This window comes from Ahaetulla prasina, chromosome 2, assembly GCF_028640845.1.
Source record: "Ahaetulla prasina isolate Xishuangbanna chromosome 2, ASM2864084v1, whole genome shotgun sequence".
NCBI lineage: Eukaryota > Metazoa > Chordata > Lepidosauria > Squamata > Colubridae > Ahaetulla > Ahaetulla prasina.
The window spans coordinates 188,787,144-188,802,210 of record NC_080540.1 but is presented as its reverse complement, the minus strand read 5'-3'; the positions used below and the strand labels follow the sequence as shown (position 1 = coordinate 188,802,210).

General features: G+C 37.7%; 2 protein-coding genes across 10 annotated transcripts in view; one reads left to right on the top strand and one right to left on the bottom strand.

The window, feature by feature from the left end:
- The window catches only part of CHD1L (chromodomain helicase DNA binding protein 1 like), a 73,345-nt gene extending 59,619 nt beyond the window's left edge, over positions 1 to 13,726 (bottom strand). For 2 of the 7 annotated variants that reach the window (XR_009153089.1, XM_058165841.1), the window contains exons 1-9: positions 12,862 to 13,032; positions 11,702 to 11,814; positions 11,489 to 11,592; positions 10,705 to 10,819; positions 8,852 to 8,883; positions 8,387 to 8,468; positions 7,573 to 7,735; positions 4,787 to 4,942; positions 454 to 546 (exon numbers count right to left, since the gene is read on the bottom strand). Coding sequence is in view for 6 of the 7 variants with exons in the window: in XM_058165841.1 (XP_058021824.1) it covers positions 454 to 546; positions 4,787 to 4,942; positions 7,573 to 7,735; positions 8,387 to 8,468; positions 8,852 to 8,883; positions 10,705 to 10,819; positions 11,489 to 11,592; positions 11,702 to 11,814; positions 12,862 to 12,958 (955 nt within the window). In the remaining variant the exon portion in view is untranslated. Of the gene's footprint in view, positions 1 to 453; positions 547 to 4,786; positions 4,943 to 7,572; positions 7,736 to 8,386; positions 8,469 to 8,851; positions 8,884 to 10,704; positions 10,820 to 11,488; positions 11,593 to 11,701; positions 11,815 to 12,861; positions 13,033 to 13,595 lie in introns of those variants that run through there. The other 5 variants (XM_058165840.1, XM_058165839.1, XM_058165842.1 and 2 more) reach the window with 5 other exon arrangements.
- Positions 13,727 to 14,435: 709 nt separating this feature from the next.
- Positions 14,436 to 15,067, top strand: part of LOC131189635 (uncharacterized) — a 51,601-nt gene continuing 50,969 nt past the window's right edge. For all 3 annotated transcript variants that reach the window (XR_009153091.1, XM_058165853.1, XM_058165852.1), the window contains exon 1: positions 14,436 to 14,611. Coding sequence is in view for 2 of the 3 variants with exons in the window: in XM_058165853.1 (XP_058021836.1) it covers positions 14,447 to 14,611 (165 nt within the window). In the remaining variant the exon portion in view is untranslated. The remainder of the gene's footprint in view (positions 14,612 to 15,067) is intronic.

The window sequence follows — 15,067 nt, the reverse complement described above, 5'->3', positions numbered from 1 at the left end:
TGGATTGGTCCTCAATGAAAGACATTTTGGTGATCTAAGATTGATAAGAGCTCCAATTTAAGGTAGTGGTTAAGGCATCAGGCTAGAAACTGAGAAACCATGAGTTCTAATCCTACCTTAAACATAAAACCAGCTGGGTGACTTTGGCCCAGTCACTCCCTTCCAGTTCTAAGAAAGAGGCAATGGCAAATCACTTCTGAAAAATCTTTCCAAGAAAATTACAGGGGTTAGTGCAGGCAGTTACCAGTGACTTGAAGGCATCCCTTATCTAACTCAGCCGAAGAATAATAATAAAGATAGACAATCAGAACAAACATTAAGATCTAAGTCAGTGAGTCTCTTCCTTCTTCTATTTGACGAAGATATAGGATCTGCTTAGCCAACTAATAGAATTGTTATGCCTACCTCACTTAAATTAGTAGCTTCAACAAAACTCATGTTCATAATTCTTACCAATGAATAGATATGGGTGAGCTACACATTTCCGTAGTTGAATCAACACATTTTGGAGGTTAGCTTTCTTTCCCGACTCATTTTCAAATGCATCTGAAAAAAAAGATGAGACATTTGCTGCTTTTGTTGATACATTTAGATATCAAGACTTAATCACACAAAACAGCAGGTAAAGAATATTTTAATTAAAATTCAACATTATAGTACCTTCAATATCTATGCTTTAGTAGAAACAGCAAAAAAAGAGAGCCATTGCTAACAATTGTTAAAGTTCCTTAAAGTTTTAAAATATATTATTTTATGACCAATTACATTAAATGCAGAGGTGATATTCAGCAGGTTCTGACCAGTTCTAGAGAACCAGTAGCAGAAATTTTGAATAGTTCAGAGAACCAGTAAATAGCACCTCTGACTGGCCCCGCCCCCATCTATTCTCTGCCTCCCGAGTCCCAGCTGATTGGGAGGAAATGGGGATTTTCCAGTAACCTTCCCCTGGAGTGGGGAGGGAATGGAGATTTTACAGTATCCTTCCCCTGGAATGAGATGGGAATCGAGATTTTACAGTATCCTTCCCCTGCCACGCCCACCAAGCCACGCCCTCCAAGCCACACCCAAAGAACTGGTAGTAAAAATTTTTGAAACCCACCACTGATTAAATGGCAGACAGTGCACTGTGATACCAAAATCCTGAAGTTGAAAGTTCTAACAGTTTAATTTTTAATCTCGTCTACTTTTGGTCATCTACTGCAGAGATGAGCAATCTTTGACAGACACCATCATACAATCCGACAAGATGATCCAAATATAAAAACTAACTAATGTGTAGGCAAGATGTTCATAAGAACTTTGTTAATTGATAACGGTTTCTAGTAGCTTTCAGCAAATACTGTTACTCCTGATCTCCCTAGGAAATGCACCTTCTTGCAACATTTCTGACCCATTCTTTCTTGCAATTTCAAGGAAAGTTCAAATAAATAAACAAACAATGCGAGAGTTATTAGGATTCTGAGATTCATTTAACTATCATCCAAATGATACTAGCCCATATTAGCATGTGTTTGTTTTTCAGTAGCTTCTCTTCACAAAGTAGCAGAACCAAAGCCCTGTACACAGTTGAGCTGCAGGGCCAGGAGACATGTACTTGACAGATGATTTGACAATTTGTGACAACTATATTGAATACAACTTGTCTTCCAGTATCAAAGCTTGCAGTTCTAATGAAGAAGGAAACAGCAGTTGTAACACATGATCACATAGAAATGAGTAATTAAGACTGGGATTCCTATTTGCATTTTCAGAAATGTTAATCGTTCCAACCATAGCACTGTGAAGTAGCACTGAGAAGTGGCCGGGTCTGATTCTCCAGCATCTCATCTCTTGCTGGGTCTTGCTGCCCAACAGTCAGGTTTTAAAAAAGATTTTTGCAGCAGGAAACAGCAGGTGAGACACTGGTCTGCCGCGTTTGCCACTGGAGCCACCTCATAGCCACTGACCCGATTAGGTGCTGCTGCTGTTGCCATGGGTGAGTGGGGCAGGGTTGCATCGTGTCTTGGGGCGGACAGCAGATCACATGTCTCCCTGAGTGACCAGGGAGATGGTCCAGGGACCAGGGAGCTGGACCAACAAAGGCCGGAAGTAGCCACCCGCTATTTCCTGCTGCAAAAATATTTTTTAAAACCCTGTCAGACAGCGAGACCCAGCAAGAGATGAGGTGCCAAAGAATCATACCCAGCCACTTCTCTCTGCCACAGTATTTCCTGGATGTGGCTTACAGCTCCAAGCCTGAAGTGGCAGGAGCCAAGGGCTGCATTGACTGCAAAAGTACTGTGAGAAAGGCGGAATGCTCTTGCCGTGCAAAGGCAAGTACAGGGGCACTTCACTCCTACACTAAGGCTCTGACCATCGCCACTTCCACTTCGGCCGCCTGCATCACCCCATCTTGCTGCAACAGTGCCATTACCTTACTCCGGCCAGCGAGGGCTGTGCTACTCCTTGCACCACTTCTTGTACCACCCCTATGGCAGAGATTTCCAGCCCCACCCAGAGAGAGTCTCCCTCCCCCGCCGTCGCTCTTACCTTCTCAGGCCAGGCAAGGAGTGACTGGGAGGGGAGGGACCAGCCAAATGGTGGGATCAGTCAGTTTGCTGAACTGCGCAACAAGTTAATAACCGGTTTGGTTGAACTGGTGCAAACTGGCTGAATCCCACCACTGACAATGACTATATTTTACATACTAATATTAGAAACTGTCCAAGTCAAAATGAAATGCAAATCATAGAAAAAACATACTTAGCTGAAAAATTCAAAACTTCATGAATAGAAAAAACGCGATACAACTATTACTAGGTAAATTTCTCTGGAAGGGAGAAAGAAGAAAAAGCTACTGCCTTTTATAAGGAATACTGCTTTTATATCAATGATGGAAAATTCAAGTACTAATTCAATCAACTAGCAAAATCCTCAGAATTGCTAGGGATAGTAATATAAGAAATGTAAGAAAACCAAATTTTTGGGATTTACTTTTTACTTCCTAGCATACCAAGCCTGAATATGGAGAAAAATTACAAATGTGTCACAGTAGGGCAAAAATGAATAGTATATACAGGTGAAACTCAAAAAATTAAAATATCGTGCAAAAGTTCATTTATTTCAGTAATGCAACTTAAAAGGTGAAACTAATATATGAGATAGACTCATTACATACAAAGCGAGATAGTTCATGCCTTGATTTGTCATAATTTTGATGATTATGGCTTACAGCTCATGAAAACCCCAAATTCACAACCTTAGAAAATTAGAATATTATGAAAAGATTCAATATTCTAGGTTCAAAGTGTCCCATCTAATCAGCTAATTAAGCCATAACACCTGCAAAGGGTTCCTGAGCCTTCAAATGGTCTCCCAGTCTGGTTCAATAGGAATCACAATCATGGGAAAGACTACTGACCTGACAGTTGTGCAGAAAACCATCATTGACACCCTCCATAAGAAGGGAAAGCCTCAAAAGATAATTGCAAAAGAAGTTGGATGTTCCCAAAGTGCTGTATCAAAGCACATTAATAGAAAGTCATGTGGAAGGGAAAAGTGTGGAAGAAAAAGGTGCCCAAGCAGCAGGGATGACCGCAGCCTGGAGAGGATTGTCAGGAAAAGACCATTCAAAAGTCTTGGGGACTTTCACAAGGAGTGGACTGAGACTGGAGTTAGTGCATCAAGAGCCACCACACACAGACGGATCCTGGACATGGGCTTCAAATGTTGTATTCCTCTTGTCAAGTCGCTCCTGAACAACAAACACTGTCAGAAGCGTCTTACCTGGGCTAAAGAAAAAAAGAACTGGTCTGTTGTGGTCCAAAGTCGTCTTTTCTGATGAGAGCAACTTTTGCATCTCATTTGGAAACCAAGGACCCAGAGTCTGGAAGAAGAATGGAGAGGCACACACTGCAAGATGCTTGAAGTCCAGTGTGATGCTTGAAGTCCAGTGTTGATTTGGGGAGCCATGTCATCTGCTGGTGTTGGTCCACTGTGCTTCATTAAATCCAGGGTCAACACAGCCGTCTATTAGGAGATTTTGGAGCACTTTATGCTTCCTTCCGCAGACGAGCTTTATGGGGATGCTGACTTCATTTTCCAGCAGGACTTGGCACCTGCCCACACTGCCAAAAGTACCAAAACCTGGTTGTGCTTGATTGGCCAGCAAACTTGCCTGACCCATAGAGAATCTGTGGGGCATTGCCAAGAGGAAGATGAGAGACGTGAGACCGTACAATGCAGAAGAGCTGAAGGCCACTATTGAAGCATCCTGGTCTTCCATAACACCTCAGCAGTGCACAGGCTGATAGCATCCATGCCACGCCGTATTGATGCAGTAATTGATACAAAAGGGGCCCAAACCAAGTACTGAGTACATATGCATGCTTATACTTTTCAGAGGTCCAATATTGTTCTATGTACAATCCTTGTTTTATTGATTTCATGTAATATTCTAATTTTCTGAGATTGTGAATTTGGGGTTTTCATGAGCTGTCAGCCATAATCATCAAAATTCTGACAAATCAAGGCTTGAACTATCTCGCTTTGCATGTAATAAGTTTATCTCATATATCATTCACCTTTTAAGTTGCATTACTGAAATAAATGAACTTTTCCACGATATTCTAATTTTTTTAGTTTCACCTGTACACTGAAATCAATGAGATTTGATAATTAAATTTTCATTATTTGAATGGTTCTATTCAAAATATGATTCCGCCTTAAAACTTCCTGTCTCAATTTACCAATCAAATTATTAACTGACTTGATTGCCAGTGCCAAAATCTATTCATTTGCTTTTTACCTAGGTCTTTCACGAGAAGAGCCTTATAAAGTTTTTTCTGCAATGCTGACATTCCATGGTAGAGAACCACTTCTACCTTCTTTGGAATTTCTTCTGAAACTTCTGCTTTCACTCTCCTGAGCAACAAAGGCTGCAACAGACTGTGAAGTTCTTTGACTTAAAACAGAGACAGAAATATCCAGTTAAATGTAAAAGGATGAAAAATGTGGACAAATTATGATTGTTAAAACTGAAAGAAATCTAACCGGATCTACCCCTTAATTTACAATCACTTCACCATTTAGATGATTAATGCTTTGGGTCATGGGTGAAATGCTCCCGGTTCGGACCAGATCGTGCGATTCGGTAGCGATGGGGGTGGGTAGTTCGGAGAACCGGTAGCAAAAATCCCTGCCGACCCCCCTGCCCATGCCCACCCAATCGCCCGGTCCCCACTTGCCTACTTGCTGCTTCTTTCAGATTCGCTCCTGCCTCGCTTTGCTTCAGCTGCTGAAATCAATTGCATCAGCTAGCAACTGAATCTGCCTGCCTGCAATCCATCTCATCGGTGAGCAACTCAATCTGCCTGCCTTGTCCCTTGAATTGGATAAGTAACTGGGGGGGGGGGAGCTTTAAAAAAATAGTTAATTGGGGTTTTTTTTGAAGAGTTTTATTTTTTTTTAGACATAGCAATTAGCTTTAAATTGCTACGTCTAAATTTAAAAGGAAGTTTTAAATTTAACTGCTTTTATCTAAAAATAAAATAATGAAATATTTGTGCAGCTTTCTGAGATTTGGTGTGTTTCTGTAGTGTTTCACTTTAACTACACAAACACACAAAATCTCACAAAGCTGTATGTGGCATTTTGTGTGTGTGTGTGTGTGTGAGTTGTGTTGTGTTGTGTGAGTGTGTAAAGTGTGAAAGTTGGTTTTTGAGCTTTTTGTGGCTGTATGAGATTCCTGCTTGTTGCAGGGGCCATTTTGGGTGAGGTGCAGCTGCTTTTACATTGTGTGTGTCAGTTGTGTTGTGTTGTGTGGTCTAAAGTGTGAAAGTTGGGTTTTGGTACCTCTTATTGTTTTGTATACTTTATTATTTTTATTATTTATTGTTATTGGTCACACCCAGCCAGTCATCTGACCACAAAGCCACGCCCACCAATTAAGCCATGCCCACAGAACTGGTAGGGAAAATTTTTAGATTTCACCCCTGCTTTGGGTGTATGTTTGTAGGAAAACTTGTAAATCTTCCCACAGCTTCAAGTAACAGAAGCTAAGTAAAAGTGAATCTATGTAATATACACATCTTAATGAATTCTAATAGAGATAGTTAAGAAACATTGTGAGAAACACTCTCAACCTGAAATAGAAGGCAAAAGGCCTGGCCATTTCAAATAAGCCATCAATCATCCACAATCAGTCTATTCAATTGACTGAAGAGATGAGAAAGATTGACAGTAAATGAAATAGATATACAGTATACAAGACTGTCATATCACATAATTAGATTAACAAATCAGGGCACCAGTATTACAATAATGTGTTCTATATAATGCCAATATCATTAGGTTAAGGCAAGTTTTAGCTAGTTTGGCTACATGTCTTGTGTTTGATTACATGATTACAGGTAATTACAGGTAACTGACTATTTTGGATTTTAGTTTATTTATTTAATGGTTACTGACTTTAACAAATGAGATTATGTAATTTGATACTTTAAAAAAGAGCTTCATATAGCAAATATATAACTCATCACTATAATTGGGGTGATTGAAAACTATAGCAGTCTCATTTAAGGATAAATCCACTAAAATTAATAGGGCTAGAGTTACCAAAATTAACAAGTATAAATCTCCCTAATTTCAACTGGTCAATTTAAGAAGTCCATGATTCAGCAGTATGACATAAGACTGAGGAAAGCTGTTGTATGGGGTACTATGCATGTTGTTACTTCAAATACACAAGTGTCATATTAAAACATATTCAATGTGTCATTTAAATTCCAGACACTAATTATGCATGCAATGATATCCATAACCTTACTGGAGACTGAACTCTCTTCCTCACATATGCACCAAATTCAGTACCTTTTAGAAAAATCTTAAAATTATATAAGTGGTTCTTGGGACCATACTAAATTATGACAGTACTGAACAAGGAAGCTTACAGCCAGTCCTCAAAATTGCAGTGGTCACCATGTCCCCACAGTCATGTGATTGAAATTACAACAGCTGCAATGTGTAATGGTTGTGTGATTACTATTTGTGACTTTCACTGCCTGCTTCCAGTAAGCAAAGTCAATGTAGGAATCCACAGGAAGTCACAAATTGTGATCACAAGATATTGTGCTTTGTATTCTGCGTAATTTGCTTAATAACTGCAACCAGAATTGCAGATAAGTCAGCATGGTCATACAATTTTTTGCTTTAGGACCATATCACTTAGCAACAAAGTATTCAGTACCAATTACTGTCATTAAATGAGGATTATCTGTACTTAAAAATAAGATTGCCTAAGAGACTTTGCATTTCCCCAGGGCAGAAATTGTATAGTTATATATAGCTGCATAAGTTAAAAAGTTAAAAAAAACACCCTAAGCATATATACATCTCTTGTAACATTAATGAAAAAAGAAACAGCAAAAAGATGAGGTCCATGATATTATAGGACACTGAATTCTTAATTAAAAATTGGAGTGTTTTTGGTTCAAGCGCAGGCTATACACATTCCTTTAATAAGAGTAGCTTAAACAAACAAACCGTGAATCCCAACTGTTCACATTCTGCAATGAATCTCAACTTTCTACTTGCCTGTTTCTGTGTCTTTTTCAATGTCATGGTAGTAGCAAACAAATTCATCCGCCAGTTCCTTGGGAAATATAACTGGTTCAATAAAAGCAAGCATGGAATATAACTCTTGAAGATTGTTCTGAATTGGAGTACCAGTCAGCAGGAGACGGAAATCTGTTGAATACTAATAGATGTCCTGTAGTTTAGCATTTATTTTTTGCATTATTTGTAAGACAATCAGGGATAAATCTATTTAAAAAGTAGCAAAATTCTATTACATTATGTGCAACCTTTATCTACAAATGGTCACCAATTGATGTTATGGTTAATTTGCCTTTGCATTTATCAAATATATTTTTATTACTCAGTGATCAAAATAAAGTTTCTCTCTGTGTATAGTTTAGACCCTGCTGAAGGGAAGAATTTGATTCACTTATACCCACACATGCAAGTTAATTGAAAGGGTGATGGGAAGTGATGTGGGGGCATGATTCGGAATTTTGTGATATTATTTTGCAATTAGAGGTTAGCATCCATTCCCTTTTCAGTAAAGTTGGAAAACTTGTGACTTCTGAGAAAATTGTGTTTTTATTCCAGAGATAAGTTGAACATTTTAAAGTTAATATTAATGTTGTTTCTTTTCTTATTGAAGAATAAAAGTGCCAATAATTTATTTTAAACTCAAATTGGATGTCTCCTCACATCAATCGAGAAATAGTCTATTACTTAGTTGAACCCTTATAGATAATCAAGAAACTGAAATCTCCCCAATGACCCAGAAGGCAGTTAGGAAATATTAATCCTCTAACATTTGAACAAAAGAAAATGTTTTTACCTCAGTTAGCGTTTTATGAAGCAATGAATCCTGATTCTTCAGTCTCTGAGCTTCATCCACAACAAGACAAGTCCAGTTAAAACTGAACATAAAGAAAGACCAGAAATATGATGCATTCAGATCTATTATTTGCTTAATTTATTCACATAAAGGAACTGAGATTTATTAAGGTTTAAGATACTAAGGTTTTATTTAGTAGCTCAGAATTAAAGACCTTACTATATAAGATTTCCTTCTCCTTGGTCATATTTGAATAATTCTCTTTAAATTTTTAAGATGTTACATTAATGTGTACTTACTAATGCAAATAATTACCACCTGTCTTCTCTTCTCCCCAGTAACTGATTCAAATAGGCAAAAACACAAAGAACAGGCTTCATTCTAAAAACTATTTATGAATAACTGGCTCTAAGGTCCAAATAGCTTTTGTGTTGAAAACATGATATTTGTACCCTATGTTCTCACCGTTTTAGAAAAGCTGCATCTTTGAGGCACATCTGTAACCAAGTGAAAGAAAAGTTTTGTTTATACTGTAAGTTTATGTTTGTTTTAAAGAAAAGGATGATTGCATATGAAACTCAACTATGCTTTATTAATATAAGCAATATGAACAATAAAAATTGAATGAATGAAAGAAAGAAAGAAAGAAAGACAATGCATAGGCTCCATCAACAGAAGGTCAGCATCAAAATGATGAGAGGTGTTAGTGTTGCTCTATGTTACACTAGTGAGGCCACACCTGGAATGCTGCATCCCATTCTATTCACCATGATAAAAAAAACAAACACCTGAAGCCCTAGAAAGAGTGTAAAGAGCAGCAACAAAAGGGGTCTGGAGGCTAAATCATATGGAACAGCTAAATGAATTAGGTGTCTAGCCTAATGAAGAGAATGATTGGGGTGACATGATAGCTGTCCTCTGATACTTGAGGGACTATCACAGAGAAGAGGGGGTTGACTTATTCTCCAAATACTGAGGACAGGACAAAAAGCAATGAGTGGAAGTTTGTTAGAGATCCAATCTATAAATAAGGAAGATCTGAACAGTAAGAACAATTAAATCAATGGAACAGTTGTGGGTGCTCCATTGCTGGAGGTCCTGAAGAAAAGATTGGACAGCCATTTGGGATGCAATAAAGTCTCTTCTGCCTTGGGCAGGGGGTTGGATTAGAAGACTTCCAAGGTCCCTTCTAGCCCTGTAATTCTATGGTCAAGAGGCATGAATGACAATGTTCGTAAATAAACCTTGTAGTTGTATGCAATCCTTTTCCATTCACCTCCTCCTATAGTCAGGAGTTTGTTGTGTGACTTTCAAAGCATCAGAATTCTAACTTTATATTTCATTTCAACCAGAAATTATGGTTTATTAATAATATAGTAAAATAAAAATGAATTGCTTAATTGAATAATTTCAGTCATTATTGCCTGGGTTCACACACACATCTGTGTGAATCCAGCCATTTTGCTCTGCATTTATGTTTCACTACTATTAAAATATCCTGCCCAGTATAATGCGTGAATCTAAACTACTGCTGGCTAGATTAGAAACCAGATAATTATTTTAAAGTTTAGTTTAAAGCATAGTCAACTGAAATTCTTGAAGATTTTTTAAAGAAAAGGTTTAAATTGAGCAAACCAAACTTAATAACCTATAGATATTCTATAATCTGGTTTCAAGAAACTCATAATCTACCTTTCTGAATATCTGGATGTTTTTCACATCTATTTCTCTTATACTGGAAAAAGGATATATAGAGCTTTTCCTTCCCATCAATCTACTTGTACATCTGGCTTTAATTAGATGAATATAAAAATAAAACAATTTATCAGATTTTAATGAGTGAATACAGGAAAAAATCTCTACAGAATAATTTCAACTGAGGACAAGTTTAATTTTCAGAGAAACTATTGCAGAAATAATTTTTATCTATGGAAGTAGAATTGCCGTAAGGAAGACAGAATGGCCCAATAATTTGTTCCCTTCCTCCTATAAGATCTTCATATTTTGAAACGTATCTCCTCCAATAGTTATCCTTTTGCATTTTAATTTAAACTTACATAATTAAAATCATAGGTAATAGTTGTATGGAAGAGGAAAAACTTTCCAGTACAAAAACTTCCAACAGGTCAAAGAAACCTACCAGTACCTATTCACAGACCTTGAGATACAGAGTCAACCAATCAATCAAACCTTTTTTTAGCACAATCATTGATCATGAACATTATGGTGGACATGGAGACTGATTAAATAAGAATAGTCAAATGCCCTGTCAAAATATTAAAACATATTTATACAAAATATTAAAACAAATGATATACCTCATAAGTAGTCAGCAAAATGTGGAAACCATGATTTGATTTCAAATCCTGTTGTAGTTCAGCTCTTTCTTCTTTGCCTCCTGAATATATCACAGTGGAAAGGCTTGGAGAAAACCTTTTTTTGAATATTTAAAAGAGCTATTGATCAATATCTTTCTTCTAATCAGAATTATAAATTTACAAACTGCATTGGTTCACTTATTCCAACACTATCTATTCTGTGATGTCAGAGACAAAACTTGATATTTTGTGTGCAAACTACCTCTTTTCCTAACGTAGCAAATTTCTGAAAATAATTATCTTATACAGACACAGGTAATGGAATGCTATGGTTAAATTTGTAGATAACTGCATTTAAAAGAAATGGGTTGCACTTCATTCTGCATCATTTTTCTCAATCCAAATTTTATTATATTCCTTCTTATAAGCAAAAAAATGAACAAAAAAAACCAGAGGAAGTATGGGCAGCACCTTTTCCAACTAAGAAATGTTTAAAAGCTTAGCGCAATTCAGCATATATTCACTTCATCATAGACTCACACACTTCATCTATACATCTGATAAACGAGTTACACCTCACAAAAGATTTTAATAAAATTAGTTGGAAATTATGCTACTAGATTTCTGATCAATAATCGTAACATATATGGTAGTTTGTAATAATGCTGCCAATTCTGTATTTAGGCATTGCCCAACTCCAAACTGACTCTGGGCAGCACACAAATTACAATTGAAACTTGCCAGAATGTGCTTCAAGAAATGTGAAAACTCTTGAAATATTTACCTTTTTAATTCATCTCTCCAGTTATTTAACACAGAGAGAGGGCAAATGATCACAAAAGGTCTCCTATGAAGCTTCGCACTCAAAAAAACAAGCAGACAAATAGTCTGAAATAGATTTAAAACATATTTTGGATTTATTTATCACATAATTACATTCATTTTTCTTTTGACAATTAGGAAATCACACATTTCATATAGAAACACAAAATAATACCTGACAAGTCTTCCCCAGTCCCATTTCATCACCTAGAATACAGCCATGCCCAGTTTCATAGCACCTTATCATCCAATTTACACCTTCTATCTGATAAGGGTACAGATGAATAGCTAAAAATAAGAAAGGGAAACTATTGTATAGGAACTCTTAACTTACATAAACAGCTGTTTGAAATAATTAATCTAAAGAATTAGACATTAAACTTTGATTATGCAAAAGCAGATATCATTTTCTTATAACTTATTTCAACATAGCTATTTTAACTGACATTCTAGAAGGGGAGCAAAATACAGTGCAACAATTTTCTCAAACCTGGTGTCTTGTTTTAATTGGCATTTCAAGATATGTGTAAACATAATTATCTTTTTGAAGATATTTCATTTTAATGCATATTTAATACACTTGATTATTACCCAAAAGATAAGAATTTATACCAAGCATTAAGAAGTTAATATTACTATTTTCACAATTCTCAGCCAACTTATCCAATGGAAATTCCTGGAGTTAATTCTAGAAAGTCTAAAGCTGGTAACTTAAGTGGTTTTACATCACATGTAATCTACTACATTGATTCCTGTATTCATGGGATTGCTATGAGAGCAGCTACAACTTACATACTATCAAAAGGCAGGACAGACAATCTAATTTATGGAATAGCATAACTATTCAAGAGAACTTACTTTTTAAATCTAAACATAGGAATGTCAATCTAACAATATATTTGTTATTTTTTTAAGACAAGGGATTTTAAAGAAGATATCTTATACCTCTTTCCTCTGAACAAGCAATATGTAAATTCTTGATTTGAAAAACTACAAAAGTATCTGAACCACTTAATCCTGAATTAATAAGGTACTTATTCGTTTTAGGTTATCTTCACATCACCTGGCTTTTTGAATAGGCAATGAACCAATGTACTTTGTACATTAATCCCATCGTGATGGGATGGCTGAAACTACTTTTTAATATACAGTACTTAATTACCATTGCTTTTTGTACCTTTTGCATTTTGGTAGTTTTAAATAAAAACATGCTCTCGTTGAATTAATTCAATTCCCTGGCTGCCCCCAATACAAACTAACTTATCAATAAAGTCTAAGTAAGTTGATCTATGGTGGATTCCATCTTTAGGAAAAGTGGCTCGAAACGAAACTTACCCGTCAACCCCCATTGGAATAATTGTTCCTCTGTAATACTTTCGCTTCCCTGTCTGGATCTGTATTTGTTAGAAAGAGTATGGAAAAAGCAAGACATCACAAACGCCTCCAAGCAGCAAGCTCAGATCCCTCTCCCTTCGGCAGTTTCCACTTTCCAAAACAGTTCCCGGAAAGAAAGCAATGGGCTGGCTTATATGGATTGGCTGGTTAGGAAAGAACATTGCGTCGTAATTGGCTTTTGCGGGAATCTGGGCGTGTTCTAGAAATAGCCTCGTTTTGTAGAACAATGACGCTGCTCACACGGGCCTTTCGGTATTTTGTCTGTGGTGCTGTTTTTACTCTGCATTGCGTTTTCTTGTTGGACTCAGTCGAGAGACTGTATGCCTATCTATATACAGTATAATATTATTGAATTAATAATCTTAAAATTAATCCTATCTAGAACAATATAGTATAATTAAGATTGTGGGTTTTCCCTCCAAGAGCAATAACGCATCCTTTAGCAGATTTCGTACCCAAAGGTAAGAGGATCGATTCCCGCCCCAAGTTGCTGTAAGTTTTTAGCAAAAATAATCGGCTCTCCAACCTCATTTTAGCTTCTTTTGTCGAGTGAATCCAGGCCGTATGGATTTATTTTGTGACACACCTCCCCCGCCTCACCCCAAATTCGAGTGAAGTGTTTGGCATTTATCGGTCATCGATAAGTGAGCAAGTGAAACGAGGTGGGGATTTACCTGAAGAGCTTGAAGAGACCAGTGTAACAGGACAGAATGAATGTCTCGTATTAAAAGTAAGATCCACTTGTCATGTCCCCAATTATGCTAGAGTAGACTAGCTTCTTTGCTCTGGCCGTTCCTCCCAGCCCAGTTAAAGATGGTACCTTTTACATTCACGGACTTCTATAATTGCAACGTCCCGCTGCAGGAACAGAGCGGAATTGTGCGGGACTCGGTTAATATTGCCTATGACTTACGTTTTGTCCCCTCAGGCAGAAATGTGCCTGCAGAAAACAATTGCCTAGAAAATCAAGCTGCTCTGCTATCATTAAACCATAAAAGGTAATTTATGACAATCCAATTCTTGCCGCTATTCTGGTTCGCCGCTGTATGTCGGCGAACCAGGAATAGAGTTAATTGGAGAATCCGTGGGTAATTTGGTGTGCTAACAAACGATTGTCTAAATGAAAGTAAAAAGGCCGCAAAAAGAACCCAAAAATATAACTTCTATTGTGTGCATCTTTTAAAATCTCTCAGGGTCTCTGTTAACACAAATCGCTTCTCCTTTGTAGCTTCAGAGTGGTGTCGGTGGAGATCTCCCCCATTGGCGCAAACACGCGGTTAACTGAAAGCGAGGCGTTGGGCAGGCAGTTATACTTCTATTCGGGCGTGTTACCCGATGGAAGTACGGAAAAATACCAAGCTGAGGCGTCAAATTCCGATTCTCTAAACGAACGGCAAAAAAATAGCTGCTTTCATCAAGCCCCGCCTCCAACCCAGTAAAAATCTGCGAGACCTAGGTAGCATTTTGTAATCTTCGGCTTTCTGTTGATCTTCTCCTTTTCTGTGCGGCACCGGCCTCCTGAGCCATGAAGGACGAAGGCTGGCAACTATCGACGGTCGCCTGGGGAGCCGCGCTTTTCGTTTTGGTTTATTTAGGTTTCTTGCGGCGTGTTACTGGTGCGGCTGGCACAGCTTTTCACCGCCGGCGGTCGGGCCGCTTCGAAAAATCTTTCAGTCCTCCCGTGGACGCGGTGAGTGAGGTCGTTAAGACAATTGCACGTTTTAGGGACGACATTCGCATCATCCACGCTATTTCTGGTAGCATGGATTATCTGCATGAGAGGGGCATAGAGAGTGCTGAGTCGTTTAGTGGCTGAGGGTTGGACATGACTGAATGGCTGACGACCACAACGGAGTGTGCTTACACAAGCTGGTACTTTTTGCTGTAGACATAGGAGACTTGTGGTGGCAGAAAATCGGAAGGAGTGTAGTTAACTTCCAGTTAACCCATTTTATGAAAACGCCTAAGCTTTCCTGAGTATCTGATGAATCTCAGGAAAGCTTGTGCATTTTTATAAATTTTGTCTTCAAGACAAAAAGAGCAGATATAAATGGGCATTTTATCTGAAGGTCATTTTGAATATGAGCAATAAAATGTGAGGAGGGCCCCTTTGCTGTCCCAGGAACTTTTCAGCAACGCAGCCCTG